General features: G+C 43.9%; 1 protein-coding gene across 1 annotated transcript; it reads left to right on the plus strand.

Moving 5' to 3' along the window:
* Positions 1 to 276: 276 nt before the first annotated feature.
* Positions 277 to 15470, plus strand: tfap2d (transcription factor AP-2 delta (activating enhancer binding protein 2 delta); the record flags this gene model as incomplete). The annotated part of the gene is made up of 8 exons (XM_079214816.1): positions 277 to 315; positions 1025 to 1543; positions 4752 to 4812; positions 9691 to 9856; positions 12584 to 12702; positions 12823 to 12964; positions 13865 to 13978; positions 15254 to 15470. 8 exons carry the CDS (start codon positions 277 to 279, stop codon positions 15468 to 15470), a joined length of 1377 nt encoding a protein of 458 aa, XP_079070942.1.
* Positions 15471 to 15739: the final 269 nt, after the last annotated feature.

Here is a 15739-nt window from a genome sequence, read left to right on the forward strand (position 1 = left end):
AAACTTCTATATTACCAAGGGACCTACGACATCAGCCGAGAAATACCCTGCAAGTACAAAATCCGTGCGCCAGCCCCGTCCGTGCAGAGGGGAGACGCTCGCGTTCCGCCAGCTTTCTGCCCAGACCGAGCGCGCGAGGGGGGACTTCTACATTTCTCTCGCTTTTTGAGGATTTTAAGGCATTTTTATTATCATTCGATCGGGCCAGAGAGCGGAGTAAAACCGAAAGAAAAAAAACACACAAAACAAAAGCGGGTTACTTTTGGAGAAAGCACAATGTCAGCGACCTTCCCCGGACTTGTCCACGACGCAGAGGTAGGCTGATTTTATTTCAACATCCTTTTCATTTATTGAATTATAAGCAGAATAAATATACTGTTTGTTTTAGAGTTAAGGGGAGCATTTCGAGACAGCATATCTCAAGAAGTCTCTAACTGGGATATACTATATCGCATGGATGATGATGATAATAATAAATAGAATATGCATGGTGGGAGAAATGAGTCTCAGCTGCCGGTAAAAAACGGGGCTTTTTTAAAACATTTTTTTTATTAGTGTGTGGAAGCAAACAAGGCTCGTGTAACAGTGTGATTAGAACATTTCAGGGCGGAACACTCCGCTGTGTCTCACTCTGCTTACCTCCCATCCAGAATGAGCGAGAGAGCCGGGACAGTACATTTGCCAGCAGTTCGGTAATAATAATAATATATAACAGCACGCCTTTTAAAACGCTGCAAGGAGAGTGACAGGCATGCCAAAGGGAGGGAGGGAAGACAAAAAAGGAGAAAAAAACACCGAGGGCTCCTGTTGCCGTGCGTTCGTTCCCCTCCCGGGCGCGTGGAAATGACATCTCCTTCAGGTGGTTTAAAGTGGGAAGAAGAAAAAAAAAAAAAAGAAGCTCTTTGAGATGTGCGAGTTGTGTGTTTTTTGGAGTGTGTTTTGGGAGGCAGAGAAGAGGACAAACCGGCTGATGCTAAATGACACGCGGCTCATATATCTCCCCGTCTCTTTTATTATCTTGTAGATACGTCACGACGGATCAAACAGCTACCGCCTCATGCAGCTCGGCTGCCTGGAGTCCGTGGCCAACTCCTCGGTCGCGTACTCGTCCTCCTCCCCGCTCACCTACCCGGCGCCGGCGGGCACGGAGTTCGCCTCGCCCTACTTCTCGGCCAACCACCAGTACACGCCCCTCCACCACCAGTCCTTCCACTACGAGTTCCAGCACTCCCACCCGGCCGTGGCCCCGGAGGCCTACGGGCTCAACTCGCTGCACTCGGGCCAGTACTACCAGCAGATCCACCACGGGGAGCCCGCCGACTTCATCAACTTGCACAATGCGCGCTCGGCCCTCAAGTCCTCGTGCCTGGACGAGCAGCAGCGGCGCGAGCTGGGCTGCCTCGACGCGTACCGGCGCCATGACCTGTCGCTGATGACGTCACACGGCTCCCAGGCCTACGGCGTCGGCATGCACCACGCGGACCAGAGGCTGCTGCCCGCCGCCGGGCTGGGGCTCCCTTCTTCCGGGTCGGACGAGCTGCAGGTACTGGCGGTCCTCCATCACTCTCACACCGCCTATCCAACACCTTACTGCACCACGTGCATGCTCCTTCACTTCCGGGTTTATTAAGATAGAATATGAGCACATAATACGATACAGACCCGTATAGTGTCTCTGTCCCACTGCCCTACTATTGAGCCCCCACCTTCTCCCTCCTATTGTACCAGCAACAGAGCATTTCCAAAAAATATTGAACAGAAAGACAGCGCCAGATGTCTGTCTGTCTGCCTGTCTGCTTCATCTGTCTGTTGTCTCTGACACCGACAGGGCTGCGTCACACTTGGCCCTGTCGGTTATCCCCCATGCAGCCATTCAGCCTGTCCTACTTTGGAGTAAATAATATTGATATCATCTCGAGATTATTTTGTTGCCAAACCAAACGTGACTGTACAGCAAGCTGAGTAAATGTCAAGTCCACCCGGCTCCGTGGCCCCTGAAAGGCAGCAGGCTGCTTTCTAAAGGTTAATTGACTGGCAGTCTATACAAACCCTATTGTGAAAGCCGCCTTTTATTTTCACAGAAACACACGTGACCCATATTTTACATAATTCTTTTCGATGTAAAGAAATGGTCGAGATGAAAACGGATTCGCACGGCTCTTGTGTGTGTGTGTGTGTGTGTGTGTGTGTGTGTGTGTGTGTGTGTGTGTGTGTGTGTGTGTGTGTGTGCGTGCGTGCGTGCGAGAGAGAGAGTGTGTGTGTGTGAGTGTGTGTGTGTGTCCGGCTGTCTGTTGAGGCAAAGAAAAGCCGCTGGTTGCTCTATTCTCCGGTAAAGGGCGGATTAACGGATCGGGGTTCGCGGCACAATGCCCGGCTCGAGCGCCATAAAGCACCGTAGTTTATCCAATTACCGACTTAACGTCAATCAACTTTGTTACTTATGCAGCGATATCTGAGCTGCTTAACACACGTCTCTAGTTAAACACAATTTAAACACAGCGACGCATCATTGCAGTCACGTTAAGTGTTTACCAACCCGCTCCACTTCAGCTCCATAAGGCGTCGCTTTTATCGACACTTCTAGCAGCTCCTGAACGTATCATGTTTACACTATGTCTAAATAGCATCCATAATAATAACAATTTATCATATTATTATATTATATATAATATATATAGTATTAATATATTATATATAGTATATATATATACTATATATTTTATATATATAGTGTATATATACTATATATAGTATATATATATAGTATATATATTATATATATAGTATATATATTATATATATAGTATATATAATATATATATTATATATATAATATTATTATATGACAGTAATTTAGTTTTCTTTTCAAATTAATTTGTTTTAATTCGTAGGGTGTGGCAGCAGCTATAGCCTGAGGTTGAGGATGTGTATTAATACAAAATAATACAAATAAATAGGTGACGTAAACTGTTTCTAAATATTGCTGTAGTTTAGGAAATTAAATTTGTGACTGCATGATTTGTATTAGTATTTTTATAATCTCTATCATCATTGACTTTTTATACTATTTTATACTACTATTACCATTTTTATACTATTTTTATGACATTGATTTATTTTTATTCGGTTATTAAAAAAATACCAACGTACTATTTGTTGTTGCATTACCATAGTGTAAAGCTAATAGTAATAGTAAGTTATATTTATTTTTATTTTATTCTATTCTATTTTATTTTATTTTTCAAACGTAAAGGCTCATAGCTGATCATTGTCCTGGCAAATGCTATATGTATCTTAAGCTGCTGGCACTTGAAAAGAGGACCATCAGGTTTGACCCTTTTATTGAGAAAAAGAAAGCGCCGGCTCGTGAACCTGAGCGCGCACGCGGCGGATGTATGAACGGAACAGATGCGCCTATGGTCTCGTGCAGCCCGGTCGCATCTTTCAGCGCGCTAAAGAGATTTTCATGCTGAACAAAAGCAGCTGCCGCACCTTTCTCCCGTCACTAAGCTAATTCATGCAAGACCTCTGCGTTTTGTATATTGATTTTATAATCACTTTAGCTTCGGCACAGAAGAAAAGAGACGGAGCAGGAGCTGGTTAAAGAAAGAACTAACACGCTCCTTTCTCCCGGTTTATTCTAATCGGGGTTCTGCGTGGGCCAAGGCCTCGAGGCTCGCACGGGGGATTAAGTGTTTTCTGAATAAAAAAGCGCGTGTTCTCCTTTCTTGATGACATTGTTGATAGCACGCGAGTCTGATCTGGACCAAAATGGCGGCGGGTAACAGGTTTCCATACATGTAGGGCCCATATCGGCTGCGCGTGCACGTTCGTGTGTGTGTGTGTGTGTGTGTGTGTGTGTGTGTGTGTGTGTGTGTGTGTGTGTGTGTGTGTGTGTGTGTGTGTGTGTGTGTGCGCGCTATGCAGAGCGATCCCCAACAGGTTGGTTTGGTGGCTGCAACTAAAACTCTGGACACTTGAGCTCATCTCTGAGTCTGGACGAGCTGCGCTGTCCTCGCTTATCGCCTCGAGCCTTTCACATTAAGCTCGTTTCTGGCTGAGCCGTGAGCTGCATCCGGTATTTTAATGTGCCCTCAATTTTATACTCAAAGCCCGCTAAGTGACGTACACTTTCTAACAAAAAGGCTTCCACCACTAGTGTTCAAAGGGGGGCCCACTGTTTAGAGGCTGTATGAGTGAACTGTTTAACTTCTCATTGCAAACACATGACGGTGACCTGCATTATGGGACCCAAAGGGTCCGCAAGATGCACCTCAGGGGTCATAAGATGACATGGGTGTACTCAATGATACAACAAAATGTACACAAAAATGTTTACTTTTGCCTCAAGGCTTATACAATAATTTAAGTTAAACCACATTGGGTAATTAATCATAATAACAAGTCAAAATGACTGTTTGAAGTGGACCACTGATCTATAGAATTGTACAGGACATATTGGGAAATATTGCCATAACACGTACGTTTAAATACAGGGGTTGTTTTTGCATTGCATTGTTATGGTCTTATAGTTTCATTTCTAATGTTTAGTGTTTCTGTGTGATGGTAAATGGTTGCCCAGAAAGCATCACAGCTCCCAGGGAACGAAAAAAAAAAGAAGAAGAAAAAGATAGAAGCGTCATTAATCCCAGGTGTTCCTGACAGTTGTGTAAACTGCGCTGCAGCAGATAGACATCCAGGTGAAGCGGTTTCACCTGCCTGCTCGTGCTAATGAGCGCGTGTCTCCGCAGGGCTCCGTGGAAGCGCAGTGTGGGCTCGTGCTGAACGGCCAAGGGGGCGTCATCCGGAGAGGTAAGGTCCCGTTCATTCTCTCTGTCTCTCTGCCTCTCTCTCTCTCTCTGTGTGTGTGTGTGTGTGTGTGTGTGTGTGTGTGTGTGTGTGTGTGTGTGTGTGTGTGTGTGTGTGTGTGTGTGTGTGTGTTGCACCGGAGGCCGTGATGCTCGACACGACAAGACAGGGAGCAGACAGACAAACAGGCGGAACGCTGCTCTCTTGTCTGCTGTCAACATGTTACAGCATGGCGGCCCCGGCTCGTCGCCTATTTAAACACTAACACGGTGTTCACGCGCACAGACGGGGCTCCCCGTTTCCACTGTGAAATGGACTGTCACTCAACACCTATACTGGGGGTTTTCTTCTTTTCTTCTACCAGTCACACTAAACAGGGTCTTTGCGAGTTTGTTTCTTTCCAGGAAATTAAAACGTCAATAAAGTCATGAATTAATATGGCACCGATTTGTTTGGTGTATAGACCTTTCAGGTGTATATTTTAAATAGCATGCGTTGCAACAGACTTGTGTTTGAAGTCAAACCTGTGGGCTACGTTTTAACAGTGAAGACTGACGGCTCGCATTTGTTTTCATTAAATAAACACGCCGTTTTAATATAATATTCATGCTTATTTTAAGATCATAAATTCATATTCCCAACATTGCTATCCTGATCCTTATCTCTCCCCTGTAATGAACACATATAAAGACTGATTTAAGGAAAATATATGCTGCAAACATTATTTTTTAGTAGCATCTATAAATGCACAATATTACAGACTGCAGAAAAAAATACTTAATTGAACAATTTAATCACAAATTCTCTGTAATGCCTATTGTCAATGAATAAATAAATCCAATTCAGTTTGATATGCTCACATAAAACCTCGTTATTTTTTGGAGAATGACTTAATGTTCACGAGGCTGCGCAGTGTTACCACGCATTGTAAAGCTTCGAGGCAAATTCTATTTCCTTTTATTGTTTTGTCTTGTGTTTATCTGTGGGCTGTAATGTACGCCAGGAACAATCCTATCTCTCTCTGGTGCAGTGACTCTGTTCTTTGTATGTACCTGCATGTTTAATCAGAGGCAGTAGCATGAATAGATATATAGATATATATTATATAAGGTTTCACTGTGCAGGGGTCAAATGCGGAAGTGGTATCTCGGCTGCATCAACATTTGATCAGCCACTTTCTGGGTTTTTTTTACGCACGCTGTGGATCTGCTTTACAGGTCCATCAAAGCCTGTTTTTTTTATTTATTTTTTGACTAGTTTTCCATACAGACAGGAAGGCTGCGTCTCGGGTTTAATTTTTCATCAGCTCTGCCTAGGTGTTGGGGCTTTTCTCTCGGATTGACGCGGGAATCCCTTCGCTATCACTTTCGGTTAATGGTGCGCCGTATTTGGCCCTGAGCTCAGCCGCTGCAACCATCACAACCAATAATCTTTGCTTTACCTCCCGCTCCCGTATCGATAGCTTCTCTCGCCTCGGGCGGACGCTTTGATATGCTAATGCCGAGCGGGGCCCCGGATTCAGCCGAGATCATATTAATGTTGTTCTTTCTGACTGCGGCTTTGGCGGCATGAATATTCACACAACCTTTTTCAAAAGAAAATCACTCAAGAAACGCGGATCCTACTTAGGAGGAGTCGTCTGTGTTTTTAATCACCCTGCGATCCCTCTTCCATGTTCATCTCCAACATGCAGCGCGCGCTCCCCTAGATCAAGCTGATCCGTCAGGCGCGCGCCCCCGCTCCACTGTAGCCCCGCGTGCGCGCGCCCCGCTCTCTTTCTGTCGAGACATTGGCGGGCTTTTTTTGTTTTATTTGAGCTCTAAACATTGTTGTTAAAATATGAGGAGAATGACATTTGGCCCGTGTCTCTTTTTCTTTAATTTCCGTGGCAAACTCGTAAAAGGCGCTTGATTCCGCGTGTGATCCCGCCCGCCGCTCGCGCCGCAGCCCGAGGCTACTCTCCGTTGCTTAAATACCGTTATCGCCTCTGGGCCCGCGCGCTCCACTGACTGCACTACCGGCAATAGCTCTTTTCGATTGCCCTTGGCAACATAAAATACAAACTACTTTGAATCAAAACATTTTTAGGGGAATTAATATGATGTGAACCCGCGGCTTTCAGAGACGCGCGCTCCCTGTCAGAGCGCGTGAGTCTGACAGACAGGCCTGCAGTGTTTGTGTCACATGCAGACGCAGACGAGCCGGACTTCACACACATACACGCGCGCACACGCACACACACACACAGGAGTTCCTTAACCAATATAGCATCAATGGATTCCCTCGACCTGCAATCGTCCATGTTTGACAGCCGGAGTGAAATACGAAGTCCCATACTGCCTCGTACAAAGTGCTGCCCGCCGGAGTAGCCTGGGATATACAACAGGCTTGTGTTACCATTATGATGTCACAGTTGTGCTTGTGGGCACGAGCCGCTGTCCAGGTGCTGAAAATGAAAGGTGGGAAGCCGCTGTCCGCGGTGCTGAAGCTGGCTTGACATGTTTTTGAAGCTGCAGGTCTAAGTGCCTTCCTGCGGCCAGATGGATGGGAATGATAGGGAACTAGCACATTTCTGCTGACTGTGAATAATAGATTCGGAGAGGCAAAAAAAATATAGGCTACGGTTGCTCATATTTTTAAGGCTTATGGTCGGTGGCCAAACTGTCCACATTGCCCTGAAAAGATTGGCGTGTGTGCGGGGAAATCTTGGCCTGCAGCGTTGTTCTACTCGGCCTAAATGGCATCCTTTTCTTCACTCCATCATATCCAGCAGCACGACCTAATAACAAAGCGACACGCCCTGCTGTTAGATTTGATAATGAGCCAGATGAATAATAGAATATAGCCTACAGTACATCAGACAGAAACCTTGCGTTTCAGCTGCTCGGGACGTTCAAGTGAAAGTTGTGAAAGGCCTGCTCAGAGCAGTCGATATATTCCAGGAGGATGCAGCAACACTGATTCAGATGCAATTAATAATGTGAAGGAGCCCTCACTATCACAACGCACACAACCAGGGGAACACAATGAAATCAGCCTGGTGGAAGGTGATTATGGAAATGTTCATGGAAGAGTACAGCAGACTTTTCGTCCATACAGACAAATATTGAGCTGGAATATAAATATATGTACATAGTGAAACATGTCATATTTAACTAGTGCAAAGGAGACTGCTGAACGAAACACGTTGATCCCACCAGTGGTGATTGGAGATACACAATCGTTTCTGGTTTAATATTGATTTAAATAATAATATTTAAACATATATTATGTTAGCTGCACGGTGAAGAATGATGTACCAGCCAAACGTACAGTGAACAACGTGTCTTCTATTTTTTCTAATCGTTTCAGATAAACAAAAATATTATTTGCTCTTTCGTGGGTTAAAAGAATGATTTTTAAAATACATACTCCATTACTAATCTGTTGGATTATAGGGAAAATGTAACGTCACAAAGCTGGAGGATGTTTTCTAAGCTCATGAAAAGGTGACATTTTGTTGAAGTGAATGATCAAAATAGGCCGCATCCTTAATTTGTGTGAAGGTTTGGAGGCAGTGTGATTGCATGTGACGAAAGGAAGGTAGTAAATATAAAAACAATGGGAAGTTTTCTAAATAATGTTGATATTATACGACACATGGAAAGTCAGTCCCTGACCCATAATAAAATAAAATGTGCATGTATTTTCTATGAGTAAAGGCTTTTCAAGGTCTAAATATTTTTTTATTGTGCACTAAAAACTGTCATGAGGCTGATGATTATCATTATTGTTAGTGTTGTTAATATTGGTTATCTTTACTCCACTTGAGGATATCTGTTTGGTTGACACTTTACTGATCAGCATCTAATCAAATTGTTCAACTGTAAATCTTTAGAGTATAACCACTGTTATTATTATTTTTATTATTGTTATCATTATTACTAAATAAGCATAGCAGGTGTTTGTGGCATAATGCAATGGACTACTACTGAATATCCAATGATAAACCTGCCTGGACAATTTCCCTGCAATATGCAAGCTTGTGTCCACGCAGGGGCTTTCCCAAAATACCACAAACGTGTGTTGTATTATAATCAGTGCAGTGTTAAAACGAACAATTATCAGTACACTGTAAATTGTGCCAAGCGGTGGGTCAGCATCTTTTTGAGCGATCATTAGACCCTGCAGTAGCACACGGATGTACAATAGATACAAAGTACAATTCCCCATTAATCTATAAAAGGTGTTTACCAAACTAAAGTAGCAAAAGGTTTGAAATCTGCAGGATTCCTCCACAGTTCTTTGTTTCACGGTTCCACTGTTGTGCTGCATTGTTCCCGCGTCATGTTGGTTCGTCTGTTGACACACAGCATCATTAGAGAAATACTTTGCCAATTATGCATTCACTCCTATATGACTTGAAACACAGTAGTGTTTGTTTGTTAAAATGACACACAGACAGTTGTGCTCACAGCACAGCTCCATGTATGCCAATCACCAAAGCAAACCGCTGTGACCGGGAGTTGGTTATTTACTGTTGAAACACTTTGCTTAAAAAATATTTGGTAAAAAAGAAAGAAAGGGAGGTGGGGTGGGTGGGGGGGATGCAGGGATATTTCTCTTATTTCAAGAGAAGGTGACATTTAGGGATGTGTGTTTTTTATAGGACAGCGAGGAAGATCAGAATACACTTCATCTTTAACTGACAATGTGGACTGAGCGAGACAAATTGAAGGCACTCAATGTAGAAAATATCAAGTTTGGTAAATTAATACAATGATACAACCAGAGTCTCAACTGATGGGGAGCACACGACAAAGGCCATTTAAATTATTTTTGGTCTAGCTGTTCCTTGAGTGGTGGGCATCGTGGTAACAGGTGTGTTGTGTTTGTGTGCAGGCGGGACGTGTGTGGTGAATCCCACAGACCTCTTCTGCTCGGTACCGGGCCGCCTGTCGCTGCTCAGCTCCACCTCCAAGTACAAAGTCACCATCGCCGAGGTGAAAAGAAGACTGTCCCCACCAGAGTGCCTCAACGCCTCCCTACTGGGCGGCATACTGCGCAGGTCAGTACAAACGCACACACACGCACACACACACAAACACACACGCACACACGGTAAAGGACGAGGGTTCTTTAATGGATGTAAATGTAACTATGAGGATTCAAGAGAGTGCACTGATTCCTAGTCTTTTTATCCTGATTGTTTTTTGGGGAAAAACTATTTGAGCCACATAGGTCACAAAACCTCCAAGTGTCCATCGTGCAGCTGCCGGGTTGTATACAAGTGTGTAAGGATAGTAGTGAAAGAGCGGTATAACAAAGCAACAACACCATATCTAGCCTCCATAAATCAACAACTCACGCTGTGGGCTGTTCTTTAGGATTGTATTAGATCAGCCGTTCCCAAACATTTTAGGCCACGCACCCCCTTCTACATCCCGACCGGGTTCACGCACCCCCAATCCTCCACACCTTAAAAAAAAAAACGCAACAGAGCCTATTTATAGCCGCATAAAATCGGACCAATGCGAGAACTGTTTGCTCGCGCGTGGCGTTTGTTACAAGATTTAGTCCGCTGTATAAATTTCAGTTACACAAGGCGTCACATTTAAAGAGCAATAAGGATGGCGAGGACACACACACAGGCTCAGAGGCAGATTGCATTTCACATTTATTTACTTAAACACAGTAAGCCACGTAAAGAACAAAGAGTGGCACATGCATAGGCTCAGAAACAGATATAAATAAAAAAGGAGGAGTCCATATGAGGATTTTCACATGCAGTGCAGGTGGCTCAGCCTGCAGCAAGAGAGATAGAGAGGGAGAGGGAGGGGGAGAAAGTGAGAGACTCACGTGAATGAGACTGCAATTGTTTTTGGCTGTTTTGTAACTCTTCCAATTTTGATCTAAAAAATGTAAGGGGCTTCTGACTTGCACTGGCATGCTTGGTGTTCAGGTGGAGGCGCAAATAAGAGGCTTCAGACAGCTGTTAGCCAGAACCTCACTGCACAACACGCACTGTGGCTTCGGGCAATCTGCATTGCCAATCCAAGTGAAGCCCAGACCCAGATAATTGTCATCATATTTCCTCTTTTTTTTCCCAGTCTGATGCTCACTCTCGTTTCCTCTTTTTTCACCTTGACTCCGCGATGGGCCTCTGTGCTCCCGGTTTGTCTGTGATATCCCTTCCTCCTTCTCGGTCTCCTCCGTCTCCTCTTTCTCCGACTCCCGGTCGATTTCTTCTCCCGGTCTCTCCCCAACGCACCTCTCCGTTTCTCTCGCCTCCGGTTCCTCACTCTCTCTCTGTCCCTCTCCTCTTTTATCACTGATAGCTTCAGATGTCCCACCTGATAGCTTCCCCGATTTCAGCCAGTTTAACATATTTTCATGGATGTTGCTGAATGAATGAAATGACGTTAGGTGCACAAACTAGGCTAGCTAGTGTGTACGTAAAAGACAGTCTGGAGGCCGGACCGGAAGTGCATCTATTTATTAAATTGTACGTTTTTAATTTTAAATTTAAATCTTACAAAGGGAATTTTTATAATTAAAAAATCCTACTTAATTTAAAAAAAAATATGTTTAATATTAATTATTACACCATTAGACCACCATTACATTTTTCCCTAGAGGCAGCTCGCGCACCCCCAGGGGTGCGTGCACCACACTTTGGGAATCCCTGTATTAGATGATCAAAATTGTTCCCTGTATATCCCGTATCAAATTGAAGTGAAGAGTGTGACGGAGATGGATTTTGAAAGTGAGAACACGGTTTTCTAAAGCGTAAATCTGGCCGCTGAACATCGGAGCGCACTGCCTGAGTCTTTGTAGCCTTCAGATGAAACGGAGGATATACAGCAGCGCCCACAAAGACTATTGTAGGCGAACGAGGGCCGGGGCTGCACGCGCCGCCATGCCCAGGGAGCCAGAGGGAGGCGAGACCCGGGCCAAAGCATGCCAGGATCAGAGGAACCAGAGGAAAGCTAGAGTTGCCAGCGCTGTATTATTGATGAGGCGGAGAGACAGAGAAGGGAGGAAGAGCAGAGAGAATATGGCCAGTCCTAGAAGATAAGGCATCAACAAAAAACATGTGCAAATAGAGGTGGTGATCCTCATCTGGAGTAGAATAAATCATATGTGGATATTATTCTCACAGATGAGAACATGAAGTGCGACTCCACATGTGTGTATCGAAGCCAAAATCAGGCTCAATGTTCAGAAGTTTATGTCAAGTGAAATTGTTTTGTTTTTTTTACAGAATAATAGAAAACCCTCAGTAATTTCAATCAAAAACTTCCCAAAAGGATCTTTTGGGATGTTTAATTGGACAGAAAGTAATCGCACGTGATTTTAAATTTTCACATAAAAAGAAGAAGAAATGACAGGGACCATTGTTCCTCTGCTTTCCAAAACAGAAAGAGACAAATGCTCAAACAATGACAGACGAAACTCAGGGGGACATGCAACCATATCCATGCGTCAAGAAAGCATATTTAATATATTACGAGTTGACATGTTTTAATTTTATACCCTTTGATTTTATGCTTAATTTTACGCCTTTGTCAAATCAAAGCAAATCTATATTCTTCCATCCGTACTTTCAAGACTTAATTAAACACACACTGTTTTGTAGAATAAGGAGGCCAGGTGGTTTTATTTGTATTTTGGTTCAATTAAAAAATATATATATATATATACATATTGCGTGATGAATGATGACATTTTGTAAAATGACATTTTATGATGTTTTGGAATATGTGACTTAAAAAGTTTTTTAACTTTTCCACAGAGCGAAGTCTAAGAACGGAGGCCGGTGTCTTCGTGAGAAATTAGACCGTCTGGGCCTCAACCTGCCGGCAGGACGGAGGAAAGCTGCCAACGTCACACTGCTCACCTCCCTGGTGGAAGGTAAGAGACCGTTATATCTACACAATGTCTTGCTTATACCTTCAGATGTATTCCAGTTTGCATACTTAATCCTCGGAGCGCTTGTTTCATCATGTCTTTCCCCTGTGGTTTCGTGCTCAGGTGAGGCGCTCCACCTGGCGAGGGACTTTGGCTACACCTGCGAGACAGAGTTCCCCAGTAAGGCGGTGGGGGAACATTTGGCGAGGCAGCACAGTGAGCCGAAAGAAACCAGCGCGCGCAAGAAAATGGTCCTGGCTACAAAGTGAGTCTGCATTCATACACGGACGGGTAAAACAGCACAGACGCACTGAAACCGTTCACAGCTTAAATTGTTGTTTTATTGGGAAATTCTCTTGATGTCTTTTAAAAAGGTTAAAGCAATTCGGGAGTTGCAATAGGGTCAATAGAACCAAGATATTTCTTTCACTTCACACCTTATTTTCCTATGCTAACCATCTATCTTGAGGGAAAACAGTGATTGAAAAGAGCTTGAACCAACATGTTAAACATAGAGAAAACTCATGGTTTCATTGGCTATGAGAGAGCCAGACAATGGAGAAAATGTAATAAAGGTTTGAGAGAAGGTTTGGTTCACAAGAAGGGAGAGTATATGAAAAAATAACCGTCATGCACTGTAGGGAGAAAGTGACGACAATCTCACATGCATAGAGCTGCATATATCTACTGTATTTCAAGATATTGTAATCACAATTGTACTTGTGTTTTTTATGTTAGAGCAGCATTTACAGTATGGCATTATGAGCATGACTGCACATTGAGTACTGGATGTGCTCAGGGGGGAAAAGTCTCACTCTTTTCCAGCTAAGTTTGATCCTATTTTCCCGATGAAATCATCCCAGTGCTGAATAAAAAGTCAAAGAGACAGCCTGGAACAATGCTGTAAACCAACTCTGACTCCACGCTTGCAGAATTGTTGTTATCGTGTTGTGTATCAAGTGTTTTGCTCGCTTTTGGATTGACATCGAACTTGTCTCGCTCCTGCATGTAGTGTTCCTTCAACTGTTTCCTGGGAGGGATTTATGTGCGGGTCGATCCAAAATGATGAGGATGGGTGCAAGGAGAAAACAAAAAAGACAAATTGTTACGTTTGTGTTGGAGACAGATGGTAAACCCTCATTCCCTCCCTCCGTCTGTCCATCAGGCAAATCTGTAAGGAGTTCCAGGACTTATTGAGCCAAGACCGCTCTCCTCTGGGCTCCTCCAGACCGACCCCCATCCTGGAACTGGACATCCAGAGACACCTCACACACTTCAGGTAACGCACACACACATGCTTACACAGCAGCAATGGGCTTTTATTTTGAGCTAATGGAGCCAACACTGAGTGCAAACCGTTTCTAACTGAGCCCGGCTTCCCTCCGTTTTGGCTCTGACCGCTTTGCCATTTTCAAAAAACATGCAGCTGTGCAGTTTGTTATTTGGCACAAATTACAGAGGAGGAGGGGAACGGCGGCTTGTTAGCAGAAATGTCACAACTATGGGTCATCCGTCGCAGAATATACACAGTTTAAACCAAACCTCCAAAGGGAGATGTAGTGTAGGGCGCTGGGCAGAAAAGTAAGACGTTGTAGAAACACAGTTATGACAGATTGAAGAGCATCCTTCTGGCAGCTGAGAGATGAGCTGACATTTAGCTCTGCAAGGAGGACACACCAGTATCATGCTGGAAAACCAATTGTATGGCTATTTATCTTTTTCTTTCCTCATATATCCTCCGTTGTTAATCAGCAGTCTTGTGGTGCTTTCACATTTTGTACTGTCTTTGGTTAATGGCATGTGTCGTATGTGTGCCATTTTGGGGATTGTGGGGTTAACTTTGTTTATAGTGCAAACTGAAAAAATAAATAGGTTTGGTAGGGTGCATTATAAATTAAAATATAGTTTGATTGTGATTGCGATAAATACCCACAGTGGACAAACACAGCTACTGTATGTTTTGAAGCCGTGTATGATATCATCTGCATTAGGGCTGCAACAAAGGATTATTATATGGAAAAATATCTAAAAGCCCAAGGAGAATTCTTCATATGTCTTGTTTTGTCCCATGAACACCAAAAATATTCAGTTTACTATCACTATAAACAAAGAAAAGCAGCAAATACAACTGAGAAGGTTCAACGAGAGAACATTCAGCTGTTAAAAAAAAAATATTTAATGAAATATTGATTATGGAAATAGTTGTCAGTTGTCTTTCTGTCAATCAACTCATCAATGTGACTGACAATATACTCTGAGTAGAATTTGCTGAAACAGTTGCAGTATTGAGTGTGTCCCTGTCATTGAAAGAGAGGTGGAAACATCATTCAGAGCGTGAGAGGACATTCACATCCTGCTCTAGACTCGTTCAGGAGGATTAGAAGCTCCACGATGCAGCGAGAGGAAAGGGAACAAGTCGAGGAGAGACAAAGACAACTGCTCTACTTCATAAACCAGCCTGCCTTTCAAACCAAAACTGATGTCGTCCTTCTTTTGAATGAAACAAAGGTTTGTCATTGTGCTGACGGCTGCTTCTGCCTCCCCTCCCCAACAGTCTGATCACTCACGGATTCGGCACGCCGGCGGTCTGCGCAGCTCTCAGCACCTTCCAGACGGTGCTGAGTGAGATGCTCAACTACCTGGACAAAACCTCGAGCGGCAAAACGAGCGGACCCACCGACCAACAGATCAACAGCAGCTCAGAAAAGTCGCAGCTCCGGAAAACAGCCGAGCCCCAGAGCAAAGACGGGAAAACAGAAAAGACTGAGTAGCCCACTCCCACCCGGTCCCCGTGCCTTGGAGCGCTGCATTTTGGAGTGTGTGTGTGTGTGTGTGTGTGTCTCTCTGTGTGTGTGTGTGTGTGTGTGTGTGTGTGTGTGTGTAGACTCTCAGAAAGGATTGTGAACTCCCAGGCATTACTGTTCTTTGGGACAATTCACATGTATTGTTATTTATTTATCTTATGTTGAAATTTAACTCTAACCTGAAACGTCCCAAACAAGACGTCCTGATGTTTGAGTGAACACATCCTGTGTAGGTG

This window comes from Taurulus bubalis, assembly GCF_910589615.1.
Source record: "Taurulus bubalis genome assembly, chromosome: 3".
Classification (NCBI taxonomy): domain Eukaryota; kingdom Metazoa; phylum Chordata; class Actinopteri; order Perciformes; family Cottidae; genus Taurulus; species Taurulus bubalis.